Below are 18,350 nucleotides of genomic sequence, written 5' to 3' on the forward strand. Positions count from 1 at the left end.
TCTTAAACAATGAAATACAACTTGTAAAATTCTTGCTATACCTTTCTTCTCTAAGACCAAGGCTAAATGGAAGGCTGGGGTTTGTCTCCTCCCCAAAGATTCTGGAAAAGCACAACAGCCTGATTTGCAGAAAAATGCAGGCTTCTTGTAGCCAGATCTCTGTTTGACCATGCACAGCGGTGGGACTAGTTCTGAATAAAAACTCATAAACTGTCAATTAAATAGAGTAACAGAGCTACCCAGAGGATCACAAGCATTTGCATGTTTTTGAACACAACAGAGTTGAACGTAATGATTTTTTCCACTGAGGTATGATAGAATTTCATTTCAGGGAAGAACTGTAGTAGGCCACATTCTTGGGCATTCTGCTAAATCTTCAAAAAGACATTTTCCTCACCAATTTTTGTGCAGTGCTGCAGGCAGCAGAATGGATTCCATCACAGGCAGACAGAAAAGTGAAGGGCTTCCTAGCCCATCCTCTGCTACTGAGGATACATCAATCATAGAGCACTCCTGTTTTCAGAGCAATACAACTAGATGTTTGTCTTTCTATTTTAGCAATGGCAACTTCAATTAATAAATTTTTTTCAGCAGGAATAACATGAAAGCCTCCTATAACCTAATATTTCCCTATATTTATTGATGCCACATTATATAGCAATCATATTTTTTCACAGCTGCATCACTCTGGAAGCTCCATAGTCTTTCTGAAACCTATTATTGTATGTCCTCTGTCTTTGCTGGCTGTTTGTAAGTCATGAGTCCTTGGCTTACAGTAGGGGTTGAAGCTTTTGAGTGCATAAGCTATTGTTTCCTACTACAGAAGTTCATCACAGGTCTTCAGGTTGTTCGGTTTGTCCAACCCACTAAACTGCCTTACTACTCTGAACAGAAAGTAAAAAGTTACTGCTTTGCTTTGTCTTGAAACTCACATATTTCCACATTTAGAAACCATAAGAATTCAAAACCTGTCCATGAACTTCAAAGTCACTATCTCCAGGAAACTATCTTTCTTTCAGAAAGACAACAGAAGAAAACTGAGCAAGTAAAATATTCACACAAGTATAAAAACATATGCTAGCAAAACTAGATAATAGCATGACTTGTCTTCTTATGCAAGCAAACAAAAGACAAACTTTTAAAACCAAGGCAAAATGATTTTTTCCACATGAAACCATAAAATATTTCAAATTGCCTGACTTTCAAATATTTAACTCAGTTTTATAGACTAAAAGTTATAATGACATATTGTCTTCAACTTATTTCAATTTTTTACATTTCCATAAGGCAATTTGAGGATGTTTAAGATCCGTTAAAGTATTTTGCACAAACAAATGATATCAGTGTTATGCAGATATTCCTCAAGCAGCTATAACAGTTCTTAGAAAAAAGATATCTGATACAAAAAAAAAAAAAAAAAAAAAAAAAGAGCAGTGTATCTACAAAGCATTATCATCAGAATATATGGAAGGAAGAAAATACTTACAGATTTTTTATGTCTACCGCTCCTCGGAATGCTTTCCTTGGTATTGCTTGAATCTGATTTTCACTAAGATCACTAAGAAAAAAAATATAAATGTAAAAGTGCTATATATATTTAGTTTCATGTATAACAAAAAAAAATTCAACCATTATGGTTCAGTCAATATTTCCAATGAAGCTTATTTTATTACATTAATTGATTTGTAACTGAAGAAAAGAAGTAGCAATAATAGTCAAAATTGTTTCTCTCTGTCACACTAGGCAGTTCCTTTAGAAAATAACAACATATATGCCAAAAAATAATAAAAAAAACAGTGGAAGTGTTTTCACTTTTCAACCATTCCAAATCCATGTTTGATAGTATATTCAGCTTTATGTAAGGAAGACTGAAATTCAGCAAATAGAACAAATAGTGAGCTACTGAGAAACAACAATGAAGCTGTGTAGTATCTGAGATCAATATGTTTCTGACTTTTGTTTCAGTGTCAAGCATCATATATTTTAAAAGAAGGAATTAAAATACATTCTGCAGCAGACATCTAATATTCCTCCCCAAAATCCCTGTACAATCAACTGTATCATGTCATCTGAAATTATTATCTTTTACAAAAGAAAAATACTATTAAAATGCTTATAAAATTATTGTTCAGTAGTGGTTTTTTGCTATCAGTATGAATAAACAGCCCTTTATTTTTTCTGAAATACAGACCCATTTTTGTCTCTACACAGGGATTTTAAGTCCATTTGCACAGCAGTTTTCTTATAGTTAACTAGATTTCATTTTGCTAAAACCAACCCAGGATCTTTACTCTAAAAGCACACCAAATGCAATTCAGATCCTAGCAGAAGTTTCTCTACCTTGAGATTTGGAGACATCTTTAGAGGATGTTTTTCAGAAAGAATTTTTAGAGAAACATGGCAAAACTGTGCACAGAATTAAGAGATATAGCTCAGATTAAGTGAAGAAGCAAGAATCATTAGACATAAGAAGTCATGCTTTTGATATATTCTTTCTCTAAAATGTAATCTAGCATGAGCTCATATTTCCAGTTCTGAGCAATCACTCCTGAAGATCCCTTTCAGATTTATGAACTCGCAAAACACAATTTGAGGACTTTATAAAACCCCGTTTTCCTCAACTTTAACAAAATTTATATCAATGTAATTATTTTGAATATGATTCCACATACATTGCAGCAATTTTGTATGATCCAATTCATTGTTAATTTATGGAAAATCACTTTCTATTTACTAAATCTTTCATAGTTCATGCACCTAATTGCACTGCAATATCTTGCAAAGTATACTTAAAACTAGACCCAATTTTAGTATTATTAATCATGTGTGAAAAAAGAGAATTTGTGAGCTGTGATTTAATTTTCAAGCCACCTAAGTAATCTTGAAATGGGATATGACTGTACTGCTCTGACAATAAATTCAGTGGCAATGAATGAAAAAGCAGCCTTCAGCATTTGTTACGGTAACATGATTTAACAGCCTACTTCCTTGGAAAAAAATTCTCTTATAAGCATAAAACGCAAATATCTATATTTACATTTCTGTCTAATTGACTAATACATTTTACCTGTATAAAAACTGTGTGTGAAGTGGCTAAGCTAGCAGTAGTGATTTGTATCATGATGAGTGATTAGTTTATAACACAGATATATGTATATATCTACGTGAGCCACTGCTGTACCCGTAAATATTTACTACAGGAGATAATGGGCAATGGTGCATTAAGCTTTTCATGGCATTTGATAGAGTATCATCACTCACCATTTTATATAATTGAAAAAGTGAAAGATGATTAATATTGAGGCCAAATGTAAATTATTTTTAAAAACCAACAGAAAATATCAATGTTCAAAATCTTTGTTTCTGTGGGAAATTTTGGCACAAACACAAGGACTTACAAGTGACAGTCACTGTGCCAGGTCCCTCAATAGCCAATACACAGAGGCATTGTGCACAGGTATGTCTGGGTGTATGCAAATGCAAAAGACACGAGACAAACTAATTGCAGGCTAGATTTACTGCTGGGTCAGCAGAGTCAACACCATTTCCCTGTAGCACAAGCTCAAGCAGACTGAAGTATAGTGTTCCCTGGTAATTTTAGCTAATTTCAAATGTAAACTACTTGACTGAAAAGGTTCCCAGCCTTGCTGAACAAGGCATTGTTTAAAGCATACATTTAAATGCAGAGAGCTAGGTAAGATCGGCAAATGTTGTTTTCCAAAAGTAATTTTTTTGCAATGCATCAGCTGGTTCGGGAAACTTGGAACTGTTTCTGTAACAAAAGTGTAAGTTCATTTCCACACTGCTAAATTCTACTTCTCATAAAGAATAGTATTTTCCTTATAGCAGGAAAAATTTTAGTAATTATTTATTGATTGCTTCAAGTTCTTATCTACTCAGTGTAAAAAACTTCCTCATAAAAACCTTGAAGGGCTTAAACAAACATTCAACTTTTTCTTCTTGCATAAATTACACCTACATTTCACAACTCAGAAGCTGCATGTGGTCTTTTTTATTGATCTTTGAACTCATTCCACCGTAATTCTTAGACTGCTCAAAAATGAAGGCCACAAGCAGCACAAAGTGCATTGTGACTTTCATAGGAAATGGGGCAAAAATCTATTTTGTAGATAAAACCAGCCAATTTTGCATGCCATTACATTACATTGATTTGACTTTGCAACTTATATTCTGTAGTGAAGAAAGGTGCAAAACTCCTTTTCAGCCTGATGGTCATTGTATTGCTGCACTTATAACTATGCAGACATCAGCTTCCATTTCAAAAATAGGCAGTCTTTGAATAGAGGCTCTATGATGGCAATCGATCCCCCTAAAATGAAAGAATATCCAAGAATATCTAAGAATATTTAAGCCAAGATACAGCAAAACTTACTACTTTTATAAGAAGAGATCCGTTTTATTTTTTTAAAAGGCATGAACCTGATTCACATTTCAAAGTGTCGATCTGACTAAGATATTTTCACTGGAACAAATTATTCTCCATTAATATTACAGCCCAAGACTTTACATTAAAATCCAGAATACCTTTGGAACAGTAGAATTTAATAAAAAATACAGCTAGAGTGAAAAAGCCAAGGCTATGTGAGAATTTCTTTCTTTAATAGAGAGCAATGATCTAGTGAGATATTTTGACAAATTCATCTTTATGCAGATTCTTGCTGTCATAGAGGCCTCTTTTAACTAAATTGTTCTTGACTCTATTGTATAATTCCTAGAGAGATATACACCAAATTACTAAGTCTGAACTGGAGTACCTTAGACATTGACCTTCAAGAAAATTCCTTAGTGCAACTTTGTGACCTTCATTTATGTCATTCAGTGGTGGGCAGAGCACCTTTGTTCCTTGTCCTCCACTGCTCCTCTTGCTCCAGATCCCCAAACCTGTGCTCAGGGTCAGGTGTAACTTCAGTCTCTCTGAATGGGAGATGTTCTCAAGGACAACTCTCAGATTTGTTTCCTCAAGTTAAAAGGTAGTACAGGGGTTAAATAGCAGATTGGCCCCAAAAGCCTCCTGGGTGAGTTAGAGTGGCAGCAGCTGACAGAGACTTTTCAGAGGAGGCACAAATAAGCATTGCTGCTGCTCTAGATGCACAAACCAGCCTGAGTATACAGTGGATTGTTTCAGATAAGTTTAAGATGTAAATATGTTGAGCATTCTTCTGAGTTGTAATATTGTGGCTGCAACCCCATTCTCCCAAATGCAAAAACAGAAAACCAAATCCATAAAGCAAACAAAGCTGAATCCCACTTTAGGTGAAGATACACAGTGAAGAATGAACAAAGATTTCTGAATTTTTGCCCAACTGCATCACTGTTTTGAAAAACTTGCATACTATTTTTTCTCTCTTTGAAGGTCAGGTGTGTGTTTCTAAATCAATGACTAAATATGCTGCATCTAAATAACTACTTTTTATAATTAACATAGTCTTTCCAAGTATTCAAACTCATCAATAAAACCAGAACAACTATAGATTCTCTAAGATTTGTGATGAAGTAAGTTCTGCAATTACCATGCTTATGTAAAATATAATTTATTTTTAAACAAACTGGATAAAGGCAATTTACATGCAATGGATTCTGATAAGCACATATGCCTCAGCTTTTAAACCGATTTCCAAAGATTAAAGATTTAATTTGGATATTCTGACAGAGCAACTTAACTTGTCTAATTTGAAATTATGGCTAAAAGAATGTAGATTTCTGCATTTCACAACCGATGAACTAAGAAAAAAAATCAATAACAAAAACAATACCATTAAAAAAAGCCCAAACACCTCTGCCCCTACCCTTCCTCCCCCAACAGCTTCATTTTGTGTATGCAGACTTTTGTTCTCCAAGAATACACTGGAAATGATAATGTATTTAGCTTGTGGAAATAGCAAGAAGACCTTGCCAAAAACCTTGATACTACTGAATCCTTCTTAAGAACAGGATGGAAATGGTACAGTTCTATTTATCATATTTACTGGTTAGTAGATAGAGGAGTATCAGGGAAAAAACCTCACAGCTTACAGTCCTGTGAACATTTGAAATTCATACCAATAGAAGATACTAACCTGTTCTCAGAAAAAAAAACAACCTTGAAGACTTATATACAGTATTGCTTTCTTATCTGAAGATAAAGCCCTGAGATAACCTGAAATTAATGATCCTGATGGAATGGTTCAGCTCTTAAAAAATGCAAACAGTACTGCATTGCAGTTATTTTATTACTCACCATGTATGGCTCTCAGCTGAATACCCTATATAGCCTTAAAATCCTATATACCCTTAAAAAGGAGGGCTCAATTTTTAATTATATAAATTGAAACATCACATAAAATATCTATATCATAAACTGTTAAGGCTGTATCACAGTTTTGTTGTGTGGCTAAATCATTGTTCGTTCTGCAACACTAAATCTTTTGAAGATGGCAAACCTGCTTGTAAATTTAATTACTTGTAATTTTATTTTCCTCAATGGTTTAACCTCCCTCTGTGTCTGACCACAGATATCATAAATCTATACTGCCATTCTGTACTTTGCAAAGTACTGAGTACTGGGAATGACTAATGTGTCCTGATTTTTAAAGGAAAAGGCAGAAATACTCAGCCCAACTAAGTACTGAATGCTTACCAGTTTATTTATGCCAGTTTATAAAAACATCTCAGGAAGTGGCTATCTGATGACTGGCATCCTGATAGTTATTTATGTATTAGTGACATGAAAGAAGTAAGCCTTGCTGAGTACTTCTCTCTTACTGGAAAACAACACTTCTAACATTAGGTAACTATATTTTGCATTAAAACCTCCATGCCTCTATAAGGTGACAAAATCTCATAGATAATGAGACTACTGGACATTCAAAGAAATAAAAAGAATGAGAATTATTTAAATTATTGGACTGAAAATCAAATATATGAATTTGCACAGGGGATTTCACTTGGAATAAAAAGATGGTGAAAAAAACCCCATATTTTTGAATAGGATAGTTCAGTTGAAAGGGACCTATAATTATCACCTAGGTCAATCAGATTATTTTGATGGAACAAGTAACAACTTCTTTTTAGGAACATTAGTATACATTGATACATTGAGTGTCAATTAGACATTTACCCTAAAATAGTAAAACTAACCAAACAATTAATTTATGAATATTAAATGGTCCTGTCCATTTCAGATGTTTTAATTATGATTGGCTTTTTCTTCAGTACTGTTCAGTATTCCTACAATATTTCTGTATTTGAGTACACCTTAACAAATACAGGTGGCAAGGAGAAGACATGCCCTACCTATTCACTAGGAAGCTCCTTGCAGAAAGAGCCTGTGAAACATGCTCTGGCATAGGCTACTCGCTGGATTCTGGATTTCATGAAGATTATCTGTGAGGTCTTGCATGGTCTGAGACACTTCTCAGGTCACAATCACATTAATGAGGCAGATCATCTAAAACCTCAAAGCTATTCCAGAGCAAGAACCAAGAGTTATTATTTACTCCCTGGCTTTGATCTTATGGAAAACAAAGAGCTCTGTCTCACTGGGAGGCACTGAAAACACCCATAGTAAAATCTGAGATATGGAAGCTGTGAACATGCTGCAACATGACAGCATAAGACAAGGCAGCCACAGCCCCAAGTTTCAAGTGTTTAAAGTGAAATGTTTCCAGAGATGTATGGCAAAAGGTTATTTCACATTATCATGAACACTGGCAGCTGCCTCTGTTTGCAAAGCTGCCATAGCCATGGGCTTTCCAATGCAAAGAGGAGAGAATGAAATGCCAAAGTAGATTTTTTATGTTTCAGTGGATCTCTGACTTGGATTTCATTTCTAAAATGACAGTTGTCTACTTTCAAAATTTGAATAAATACATTTTTCTACTTTGTATTAGGTGTCTTGTGTTAACATGGAAAAGTTCTGACCAGATGGGTTTTTTCCTGCTCATGAAACTTCATTTATCGCTATACAACCAAACTGCAAAGTTCCAGCATGCCTAGGAATTTAATCTAAGACCTTTTCTGAATGCTACAGGGGCATGCTTTGACTACCACAAGTTTTATTGTATTAGGATAAAGGATAAATGTAAGTGTGAAAATTATTTTCGAAACTATGTAATCAAAAAATCAAAGCAAAGCACAAAGTCGTCAAGAATACAGATGCCACTGAACATTGTGGTGTTAATGCAGGGGGAGCATCCTGAAGAGACAGCTCCTTTAAATCAGTAGCTCAGGTGAACTGGAGCTACTGAAGCCTATCAGGAATTCCATCATGGCAGCAATATATCATAGTGTAACACGAGCTTACTAAACAAACACAAATGATTAATTATAACAGAACATTTTTTTTATCCCATGTTCAGCAAATACATTAATATATGCAGACAACTAAGTACCTTTCCCATCAGTCAAGTGAGCCTTAGCCAGTTAATTGTTAGAATACTGACATATGCTCGGCTTTACCTTTATACAGTTACTGTATAACAAGTTACTGTATGGCATCACTTATTCATTAAGATAGTCTTATACTCAAATGGCTTGTCATGTCCTTTTAGTAGGCATAGCTTTCTGGCAGATCTACAGATCAATTATGATGCAACAAGAAAATGTTTAAAGATATATAATTAAAAATTCAGTCTAAACTCTTGTTCTGAGAAAGCAAAACAAACAAAGAAACAAAATCAAACAATCAAAAACTGTTGTACCATTATTCTTTGACTGTGAAATAAACTAGTTAGCTTCCTATTAATTTCAATGGTTTTATTCTTCTGTTCTTTAGTAAAACAATCATTGCAGCTATTTCTCTTAATATTGAAGACACAAAAGGTGTCCAATAATACCAGCAGTAGCTAACAGGTCTCTACGGCACATGTATATCCCCTCATGAAGATAAAACCTATAAATTGTAATTTCAAACATTAGTTCTGTAAATCATTATTACTGCTGCTTCCCATAGGAGGATTAAAATTTCATGTATGAGAAAGCTACTATTAACCTCCTTTTACAGATGGGGAAACCAAGGCAGTATGTATCAGCAGTAGCATGGATCAGTACCATGCTGAGGAGCACAAAACTGATGAGAAAGATTTAGAGGACAGAATTTCAGGTTCTCTCTGCATCACTAATTTCCATTTGCTCTGTTGACTCCCTAGAGATTCAGATGCTGCACACAGTAGGCACAAAACCTATTCTCACGCTAAAGCAGGATCACTCCCTGGGCCATGGTGTGCTACATTGCCCAAGTGAATATTTCACATTTCACAACACAGGGCAATCATCACTACAACAGGGACTGAATGATTAGAATCACAGCAATTCCCATGGTAAGGAATGCTTTTTTTTTTCCCCCTAAGAATATTCAGACTGAATTTCCCTGCCCACTTTCATGTCTCATTTTTTAATGATAGCACTTTTGATTATATCATTCATGCTTCTTTCATTCTTAATGCTTGAGGTTTTTTAAATGTCATCCATTTATAAATCTGTTATGGAATCAAAATGTGCTTCTTATTATAGCTTTTGGCATACTATTATCTGTATTATTTCAGCATTACATCTTTTAATCTACTTTATCTATTTATTTATTAAAGAAGAGAGATCATTCATGTATTACAGAACACAGACAGCAAAAGAGAAAAAGTAATGCACTACACAATAGTAGGACTGGTAGCCTGGCAATCTCCAGAGTTTATCAGTACCCTCAACCTTAACGTTTAGTTTCAGTCATCCACAATTTAAATTCTGATACTTAGTGCTAATCTCCTTTCTTTTGTTTGAGAAACAGCCTGACTCTTTATATCCATGCAATATAATACACTACGTATTTATAATTTTTAGTATTAGCAATCAATGATTTCTAAATCTAAATAGCACAGAGTACAAGTACTAGACCAGTTACTTTTTAATAGGAATACATTTTGGGTTTGGACTAAGCCAAAACCTCCAATGTCTGTCTTGGCAGAAAAGTTAACCCACGGGCTGCAAAATCAATTCCACTCTACAATGTGTCCAAAAGTGTACTTAAATCAATTTGTAGTTCTGATACTACTGAAAATGATTGCTTAAGGAGATTCGCCATTTATTCTTCATTTTTCTAGAGTGGCCTAGCAGGGAAAATGCTAATTGTGCAATAAAATAGGAGTATTAGGACCACACATGTATTTTATTGGAGCCTTAGAAATTATTTTTGAAAAGGAAAGCATTCTTTAATAGTCTGTTCCACTAAATTAATACATAATTCTCTTTTGTTTAGACTACAAAAACCCCAAAACAAAACAGGAAAGAAATTACATGTTGTAGCTCCTAAAGAGGAAAGGACCACCCACAGTTTCAGAGAGGATTGCAATACTACTTCAAATTTGGCTTCAGCATAATCCTTTTCATAAAAAAAAACCTTGAAGCTCTTAAGAAGCCCTCACCTCCCAAAGAAAAAAGCTGACAAATCTTTATCCTCCATACAGTCTCAAATTGGCCAAGCTGCAGGAAGGCACCGAGTGACATTTTACTGACTTATCATGCACCCCTAATAGCACTGTGATTCCCTACAGCTGTGCTGTGTGAGGGTATTGCTGACCTACAGCCCTACTTGGAGTTTGCAGAGTGGAAAATTCCTTTTACCCATGTGGATGCATATCCACGTGCTGAGGCTGTACCTCAGGTGCTGTGTCCTGCTGTGTTCTGGGTTCTGCACCACAAAAAAGACATTGAGGGGCTGGAGAGTGTCCAAAGGGCAGTGGGAGGTGCTGAAGGGTCTGGGGCACAACCCTGCTGAGAAGCAGCTGAGGGAGCTGAGGGTGTTTAGTCTAGTGAAAAAGTGGCTCAGGAAAAACCTTATTGCTCTCTATGACTGTCTCAAAGGAGACTATGGACAGGTGGAGATCAGTCTCTTCTCCTGCATAACAAGTGACAGGACAAGAGGAAATGGTCTCAAACTGTGCCAGGGGACGTTTAGGTTAAATGTGGGTTTCATTCACAGATTTTCCTCTCTTTTTCATTTAACCAGGTTGGAATTGAAGGAAAAGTAAAAAATAACAGATCTTCTGTGTCATTTTTTCAAACAAGGCCACAAAAGCGTGTTTCTATGTAGGCAAAGGGTAAAGATTCTGCTATTTTCATTTTACTAGTCTCTGATAGGTGATTTGGTGATTAATCTTTAATCAACTATTACACTTGACAGACTTGAAAATGTTAAGAGCTTTAAAAGAATAAAACAAGATTCTGCTGGGTAACTTTCACTTCTTCTGGTACATTAGACACTCAGCATATGCATGGCTGAAACATCCATTTGGCTTGGCTGGGGATCTGCTCACATTAAGAATAGATGAGATGGCATATTTAATTTTCCAAAAGACCTCTTCAACAGTATCTAAAAAAATCTATCACTACTTTTCCCTGTAACAAAACTTCTTTTTTAGAACAAGTTTGCAGCTGTCAACATGTCTTGAATATTTAATATTGTTTCACCTGCTTTGGAATTGAAACTGCAAGCACTTTCAGGAACTGATTGAAAGGTTGTCTGGTACATCGTCTAGTATCACTACACAGCCTACAACCCTGTACATTCTCTTCTGAAATATCACTCAGAAAGCTGTGGCAATTCCTGTTTCTTCAAAACAGAGCAGAGCAGACTCCTGATCCAATCCCATTATGCAGAGCTGCAATTCCAATACAGACAAGTAATAATTACATCCCTGGACACAGACATTTTTTATGCAGTATAGCTCCAAACTTTTACTCTGATAATAACCTGAGTAGTTCAAGTGTTTGCAAGCAGTAAAACTAACCTTGAAAAATTTGTCAAGGGACAGGGGAAAATTTGGAGAGTAAACTAGAAAAGATCTTGTGGACCATTAATGTTGAATAGCACTGTGCTCACTCTTCCTGCATTTGAGTTGAATGATGCAATTTGGGGATTGTCTCTCGAGATGGGCTGATTGCTTGATAAGACAGATTTATTGTACAGTCTTAGCTTTATATGATATGTGTAGGTGCATACTATAAATTAAGCACTGATACTTCAAGCTTTAAGGCTGTTGCCTGTCAGTGCCAAGAACTATGCTAAAACAGTGGAAGAAACCAAAGCAAATTATTAAAAGGATTACCACAGATGATTAAAAAAACCTAACAGCTAAACTGCAATCATTGCTACTTACCAAGATGACCAGTTTTATATGACTGTTTTTCTGGTCTTCATCCATCTGCTTATACCCACGTGTCATTTCTTAGACTGTAATATCTTTCACAGAAACTTTTTTGTTTTACTGGGTGCTGGTTTGTTGGTATTTTTCTTATTCTGTGTAACAAAGTATGTGACTAGCACCACTGGGCGTCTGGACCAAAGAACTAGGACTTTAAGCTTTTCTATGAGAAAACTATAAATGAGAGGACAAGGAACGGATGTTCGTTTTATCCTCCTCGTCACTGAAAATGAATTATAAAACAGTATAACAAGCTCAATTATTTGAGTAATGGAATGACTGGATTTCTTTGTTTATTCTATTTCTTGTGAGCTGCATATGTGCTGGTTAATACAAGTCAATTAAAGCTCTTAGGAGAAAAAATAAATTGTCGAGAAACTTCAGGGCAATTACTGACACATACATTCAGGAAATCTGGAAGTAAAACTTCCCATTGACCAGGATTAAATTATTTTAATACTCTAGCTGCACATCCCAGAAGTGTCAAGCCTCAAGTTTCTTCTGTTCAAGGGCTCCAAGTTCTTCTTTTTTCTTGAGCCTGCCTTCTCTTTCTGTGGCTGTTCCAGCCTCTTCCCCCAAATTTCTGTGACCACAACTTTTTGCCTTTCAGTGCCATACAAAGAATCAGAATTTCAAGAGGCTGAAATCTCAACTCTATTAAAAGGAGCTGAGAATGCAGCAGAGGCAGTAAAATTGGTCTGTATAAAAAGAAAAGTGCATCCTAGCTGGATTCAGAGGCTATTTAGAATTGAAAAAATCTCATAAAAATGGTTAAAATGTATGTAAGCAATAAGATACACCAGTCCAGAATGAATTAATCACAACTAATTTCTTAATCTTAAAATGAACAACCATGGCTAAGAAACTGAATCAGAGTGCTCCATTCTACATTTCAAGAATGTGAAAAATCCCATTTCTTCTTAATAGCCCTGTCTGTATGCTGTTGCCATAATACCAGTATGTAAATTACATTAAAATGTTCTGGGAAAAAATAATTTATGCAAAATGGAATTTAGTATTTTTTATAGAAAAGCTTAAATTTTATTGCTACTTCTGCCACATTTATTCTCTTTTCCTCCTCAAACTTTCAAAAAGATTCAGCTGCTTGCACTAGAAATAATTTCCATTCAGACATTTTTTTAAGCTTGAAGTCTACAAAGTTGACTTTCTGTTCCAGGACTGCACTTTTCCACTGACAGCATCAAAAAGTAGCTGCTCTTAATTGCACTTTAAAAACCCATCATCCCTCTTTTCAGATGTTTTTTATCCATCTGTATGTTTTCAAGCCTTTTTTTTCCAAATTGCTAAATTCTTTCCCTTCAACCAATACCCATACTCTCCTAAGTAGCTGATGGAGCTTTGTCCCAAATAACTGTCCTGAAAACTCCACTGAGAAGCCCCAATAATTAGGGTAAAGAGGGATTGCATGGGGGATGTGGTGGCTTTTTGTTGTTGTTTGAGGGTTTTTCATCCAGGAGGATGGGTGTTGTGTTTTGCTATATGAGGGCACACAAGGCAGCTGGATGGGATGGATGAGAGTTGGGCAATTGCAAACCAATGAGAGCACAGCACACTCAGGATGAGCAAGGGTGACACTGATGTCTCCATTCACAAGATTCTACACACTCCTGCAGTGAGCCAATGGGTAATTTCAGAAAAGAGAGGTCCAGGTGACCACATACACACTGAGAACAGTTATGGTAATGGGAAAAGAGACTACTAAATTTACTTTAAAAAACTCCAAAACACAAACCAGCAAACAATGCATAAACTTCCCTATTGCTTAAGGACTACTTCAGAAACATACTATAAAATGTTTAAATACTTAGATTGACTGCATTTTGTTTGAAGCATAGAAGTTAAAAAGGGATTTAAGAAATAAGGCTAAATACAAGAACACATGGCATAGTGTTCAATAATATCAATAATAGCCACTAAACAGATCAAGATCTCAGCACTGTACAACCAGGCTTTTTGCTAAAGCATTCAGTGTGAATGCATTCATACTTCTAGGGAACTCAGGAAGACTTCCACCAGCTCAGAAATCCTAGGACATGCATCTTACAACAGCAGGAGCATCTTTAACTCACTCCACTGAGTATGAACAGATCTCCCCTTAGAATGGAACCAGCTCTGAGGTGATTGAGTTCAAACAATATTTACAAAGATAGCTGAGAAGGTGTGAGAATTTCCTTCTTTATTGGCTCCACTGCACTTGCTATCTGTTGCCACATGGCTAATTCCTTCTCATGCTTATTCTTCTGTTTCAGTTCATATTACAGTATACTCTTTCTACAGACCTGCAGCTTCAAACATCTGTAGCAACGGTCCCAGGAATTGATTTAGAGGCTGAAACACAAGCATATCCAATCCTGCTCCTACACAAGGCTATATATCTTTGTTGGAAGACTGACACATGGTCTCCATATGCATCAGTGATAGCATAAGCCTGCCAGGCACAGATGTACTTATAGCTCAAGAGAGATGGAATCTAATGATGGATAGGAATAACCTAATCATACAAACATTTGTATTTGTAAACCCTACCTAGTGCTACAGACAATATGTCTACATTTCACTGCCATATTTCTTCAAAGATATCAAGATGTTCCTAAGGTATGACAGGCACATGATGCAACTTAATGGTATGTAAAATAGGGAGACTGCTTTCTGAAGCACAACTTCATAGTTGGAAGTTCTAAAAATTAATTGCTCTTCTGGCAAACCCAATGAAAATGAAATTAAATTAGATACTGGAACTTTTTCATTAGAAGGCTCTGGCAAAATAAAGTTAATAGATGGAAAGCTTTCTGCAATTAAAAGTGACAGGTGCATTGCTTTCTCTAAGCTTTTAAATCACATCTGTCAAAAAACCTACTAAAATGCATTTTTTAAGCTTCTTCCAATCTACGCAACTTTTTTGAATCAAAATACTGTGGAATTATTGAAGATAAATCACTTAAATCACAGCTTTATGGCAGTAAAGAGCTAAAATTTCTATAGAGTAATACATTTAACATATTTAGGACAATGTATTAAATCACAAAGTAACTCCGTCTCCTATTCCCATTCACTTCATTTGTCAGCATGATTTCCTGCTTCAATTCCTAACCACTGCACAAGAAACACACAACTTGATTTCCCTAATTTAAAACCATGTTGCTAGTAAATTCAGAATTCAGGCCAGTCACAACTTTGTTTGAATTATCTAGTCCCTGGGTTTAAGGTGATTTAGGAGAGAGATGGTTAGCAGTATTTACTCCTTTGAAGAAATTTTTTTTTCAAAGTGTCCTGGAAAGTGGCAGAAAAGTTTGAGGTCAGGTTTTGCTGTGCTTCTTAAAAGTGAAATTATTTTCAATGAACATGTGTTCCAACAGTGGGAGCAAAACCACTTATTGCACATCTTCCCTCTGCCCTTCAGACACACCTGAGCCAATCCTCTACCTCTCATTCCTTGCTCACAAAATAGGGAGTGTTTAAGCCCAAAACGCAAAAATCTCCAAATTCTCAAATGATTATTCCCAGGTTTTTGGGGTTTTTTGTTTGTTTTGGTTTGGGGTTTTTTTTTTGGCTGTGCGTTTTTTTAGGTTGTTTGGGGTTTTTTTTCATTTTGTTTTACTTGCTGGTCTTTTGTTGGGCTTTTTTTTTTTGTTTGGTTGGTAGGTTCTTTTTTTTAAAATCGACAATCAACCCTAATTTTCATAGGTTAGGAATTAAGTTTACTCAGGGAATGCTTCTCATCCCCACTAATTCCGAAAATAAACAAAAGCATTTCTCTTCAAAGTAATAAAGATCCTAATTATCAGCTAAATGTAAAGCTGTTAAACATTGTAAGATAACCTGTGACAATATGAATTGTATAGGCTATGGCAAAGCACCTTCAAAGACACAGGATGGAAAATTACAGTAACTCAGTAAACATAGCTCTTATTAACCAAAAACATACAAATAATCTCATCCCAATTCAGGAGAGCACTGAAGCATGTGCAATTTAATGTATGTGCTTAAATCCCACTAAATTCATTGCAACTACTCACAAGTTAAGTGTTAAGGATGTGATGAAATGTATCTTTGAATCACAAACTACTTACAGAAAACCAGTTTAAATGAACACATTTAAATTATAGACTTCCCTAATTTAAGCATATGTGAAAAAAGACAAAATTCTCCTGCGATGAGGAAACAGAACAAGAAAAATAAGGAAATTGTTTTCTGTAATCCATCTATAAATTTTCATCATGCCCATAATGAACTATTGTGACACCAAAACTAGTATTTCAGACAACTGAACCATGCACAAGTCTTTAATATAATTATCTTTTATATTTAACAAAACTCAGGGGTTAGGTGCTGGTTTTTGGGTTTTTGGGTTTTCTTTGAGGAATGGAGGTGAATCTTGCCAAGTTCTCAGTTACTATTGTAAAAAAATAATTTGGAAACTGCAAAGTCTCAGATGCTTCTCCCTAGCACTCCTCATGTGTTCAAGGGATTTTCTTCAGAGATAAAAATCTCGTCCAGTGGCCAGGTAGATGAAAACTTTGAGGTGGAAGGTCAGTATTTCAGGAAGACTGACCATTCAACATAATACTATACTTCCAAATTCTGTGTCAGGTCTGCATCCCTGTAGAATGACACAGGAACTGTGCTATCAAGAACAGCATTCTGAGGAGGAATCAAAAGCAGTTAACATATACACTGGAAGAGTATATATATTACTGGAAAAGTAAACACAGATAAGGATTCATCCTTGACTTGCAACTGAGTAAGTCTGAGAGCTGAACTGCAGTGCTACTGAGTGCTTCACATATGTAAACTAAAAATACACTAAAACCATCAAAGGAGCCAAGGTGTCATGAGGATATGTCTACAAACATTGGCTCCAAACAGGGAAATATTTAAATATTTTCCCTTCGTATCAATTTTAACTAGACTGTGGGTGAGAATGAAAGGTCTGCAATCTGTGAAAAAGAAAAGATCAAATTCAGCATTCAGTAGAGACACAGAATATCTAATTAAGCCCTGGATCTGCAGTATTTTTTTTCAGTTTCTCTTCCATATCTCTTTTGCCCTCTGTTAACCATCTTCACATCCATATCTATAAATAATGAAAATAAGCCAAAGTTTCCTCACTGAAGCCAAAATAAGCCAAAGTTTTCCTTCTGAAATTATAAATATATGAATGGAAAATATGTCCAGAACTTTGACAAGCTGTATTAATTGAACAGTTTAAACCAACATAAAAGATCATATAGAAATAATGACTTGAAAGAAGGTATTAGATAACCCTATTGTAAATAGAATTTAAAATACTGGTACCTTAAGGAATAGGATTTACCAGATACAAAGCCAGCATTCAAAATATACAAAATGAAATCTGTGTGTTGGTGATATTGATTTTATTCAGGTGTTACATCTAAGCTTAAAAATAAATGTTCTGATGAACTTTAAGATATGTGTTTTATTCTCCTGCATTTATTTTTTCCTTTCCTTTAATCTATCTGAAATTTCATTACACATACTTTCTATTTATAATACTGATTAACACACATTTTTGCACAGATCAAGAAGAAGAGTCTTATATAAACTTCTGTATACCTCTACCACTTTCTGCTTGTTGAGTTTTCTTGTTTTGATTCTACTTTTTAAATTAGGGCTATATCACTTCCAGTGGGAAATTACCTTCCATCTATGAAAACAAATATATGTATGGTACGATGCCTGTCCTGAAGAACCAGAAAACATCTCACAGTGCCTGTTTTCCACAATATTTTTAATATGCATGATTTCCTTTTCCATACATAGAATAGAAAGCAACACAAAATAGAGATCCCCAGTTGAGGCAGAGATGAAATGTTAGCTTGCAGTTGTGAACAAAGAAGCATAGAAAAAGCATTTGAACAACAAAGAGAAACTGACTTGTTTTTTTTTTTAATAAAATCAGAATAAACCTCTGTGTAAATGTGCTTATCAATGAAAATCATAACAGCCAGGATTACAGTATAAGGATTTCATATTGCTGCCAGGTAGGTACATGTCTAATAGTGAATGTCTTTGTCTTCCTTACATTTATGAACAGATAAAGATTATAGTAATAAATCCCCATGCTGAAATACAACTGAGACTAATCTCAAGATTAGGAATTTAATCTCCATTAGAAAT

General features: G+C 35.2%; 1 protein-coding gene across 5 annotated transcripts in view; it reads right to left on the minus strand.

Annotated features, from left to right (window-relative positions):
- The window catches only part of SLIT2 (slit guidance ligand 2), a 258,736-nt gene that overhangs the window by 108,141 nt on the left and 132,245 nt on the right, over nt 1-18,350 (minus strand). For all 5 annotated transcript variants that reach the window (XM_036382153.2, XM_054514636.1, XM_036382151.2 and 2 more), the window contains exon 5: nt 1,487-1,558. In XM_036382153.2, coding sequence (XP_036238046.1) covers nt 1,487-1,558 — 72 coding nt within the window. The remainder of the gene's footprint in view (nt 1-1,486; nt 1,559-18,350) is intronic.

The sequence above is a fragment of the Molothrus ater genome, chromosome 4 (assembly GCF_012460135.2).
Source record: "Molothrus ater isolate BHLD 08-10-18 breed brown headed cowbird chromosome 4, BPBGC_Mater_1.1, whole genome shotgun sequence".
NCBI classification, from domain to species: Eukaryota; Metazoa; Chordata; class Aves; order Passeriformes; family Icteridae; genus Molothrus; species Molothrus ater.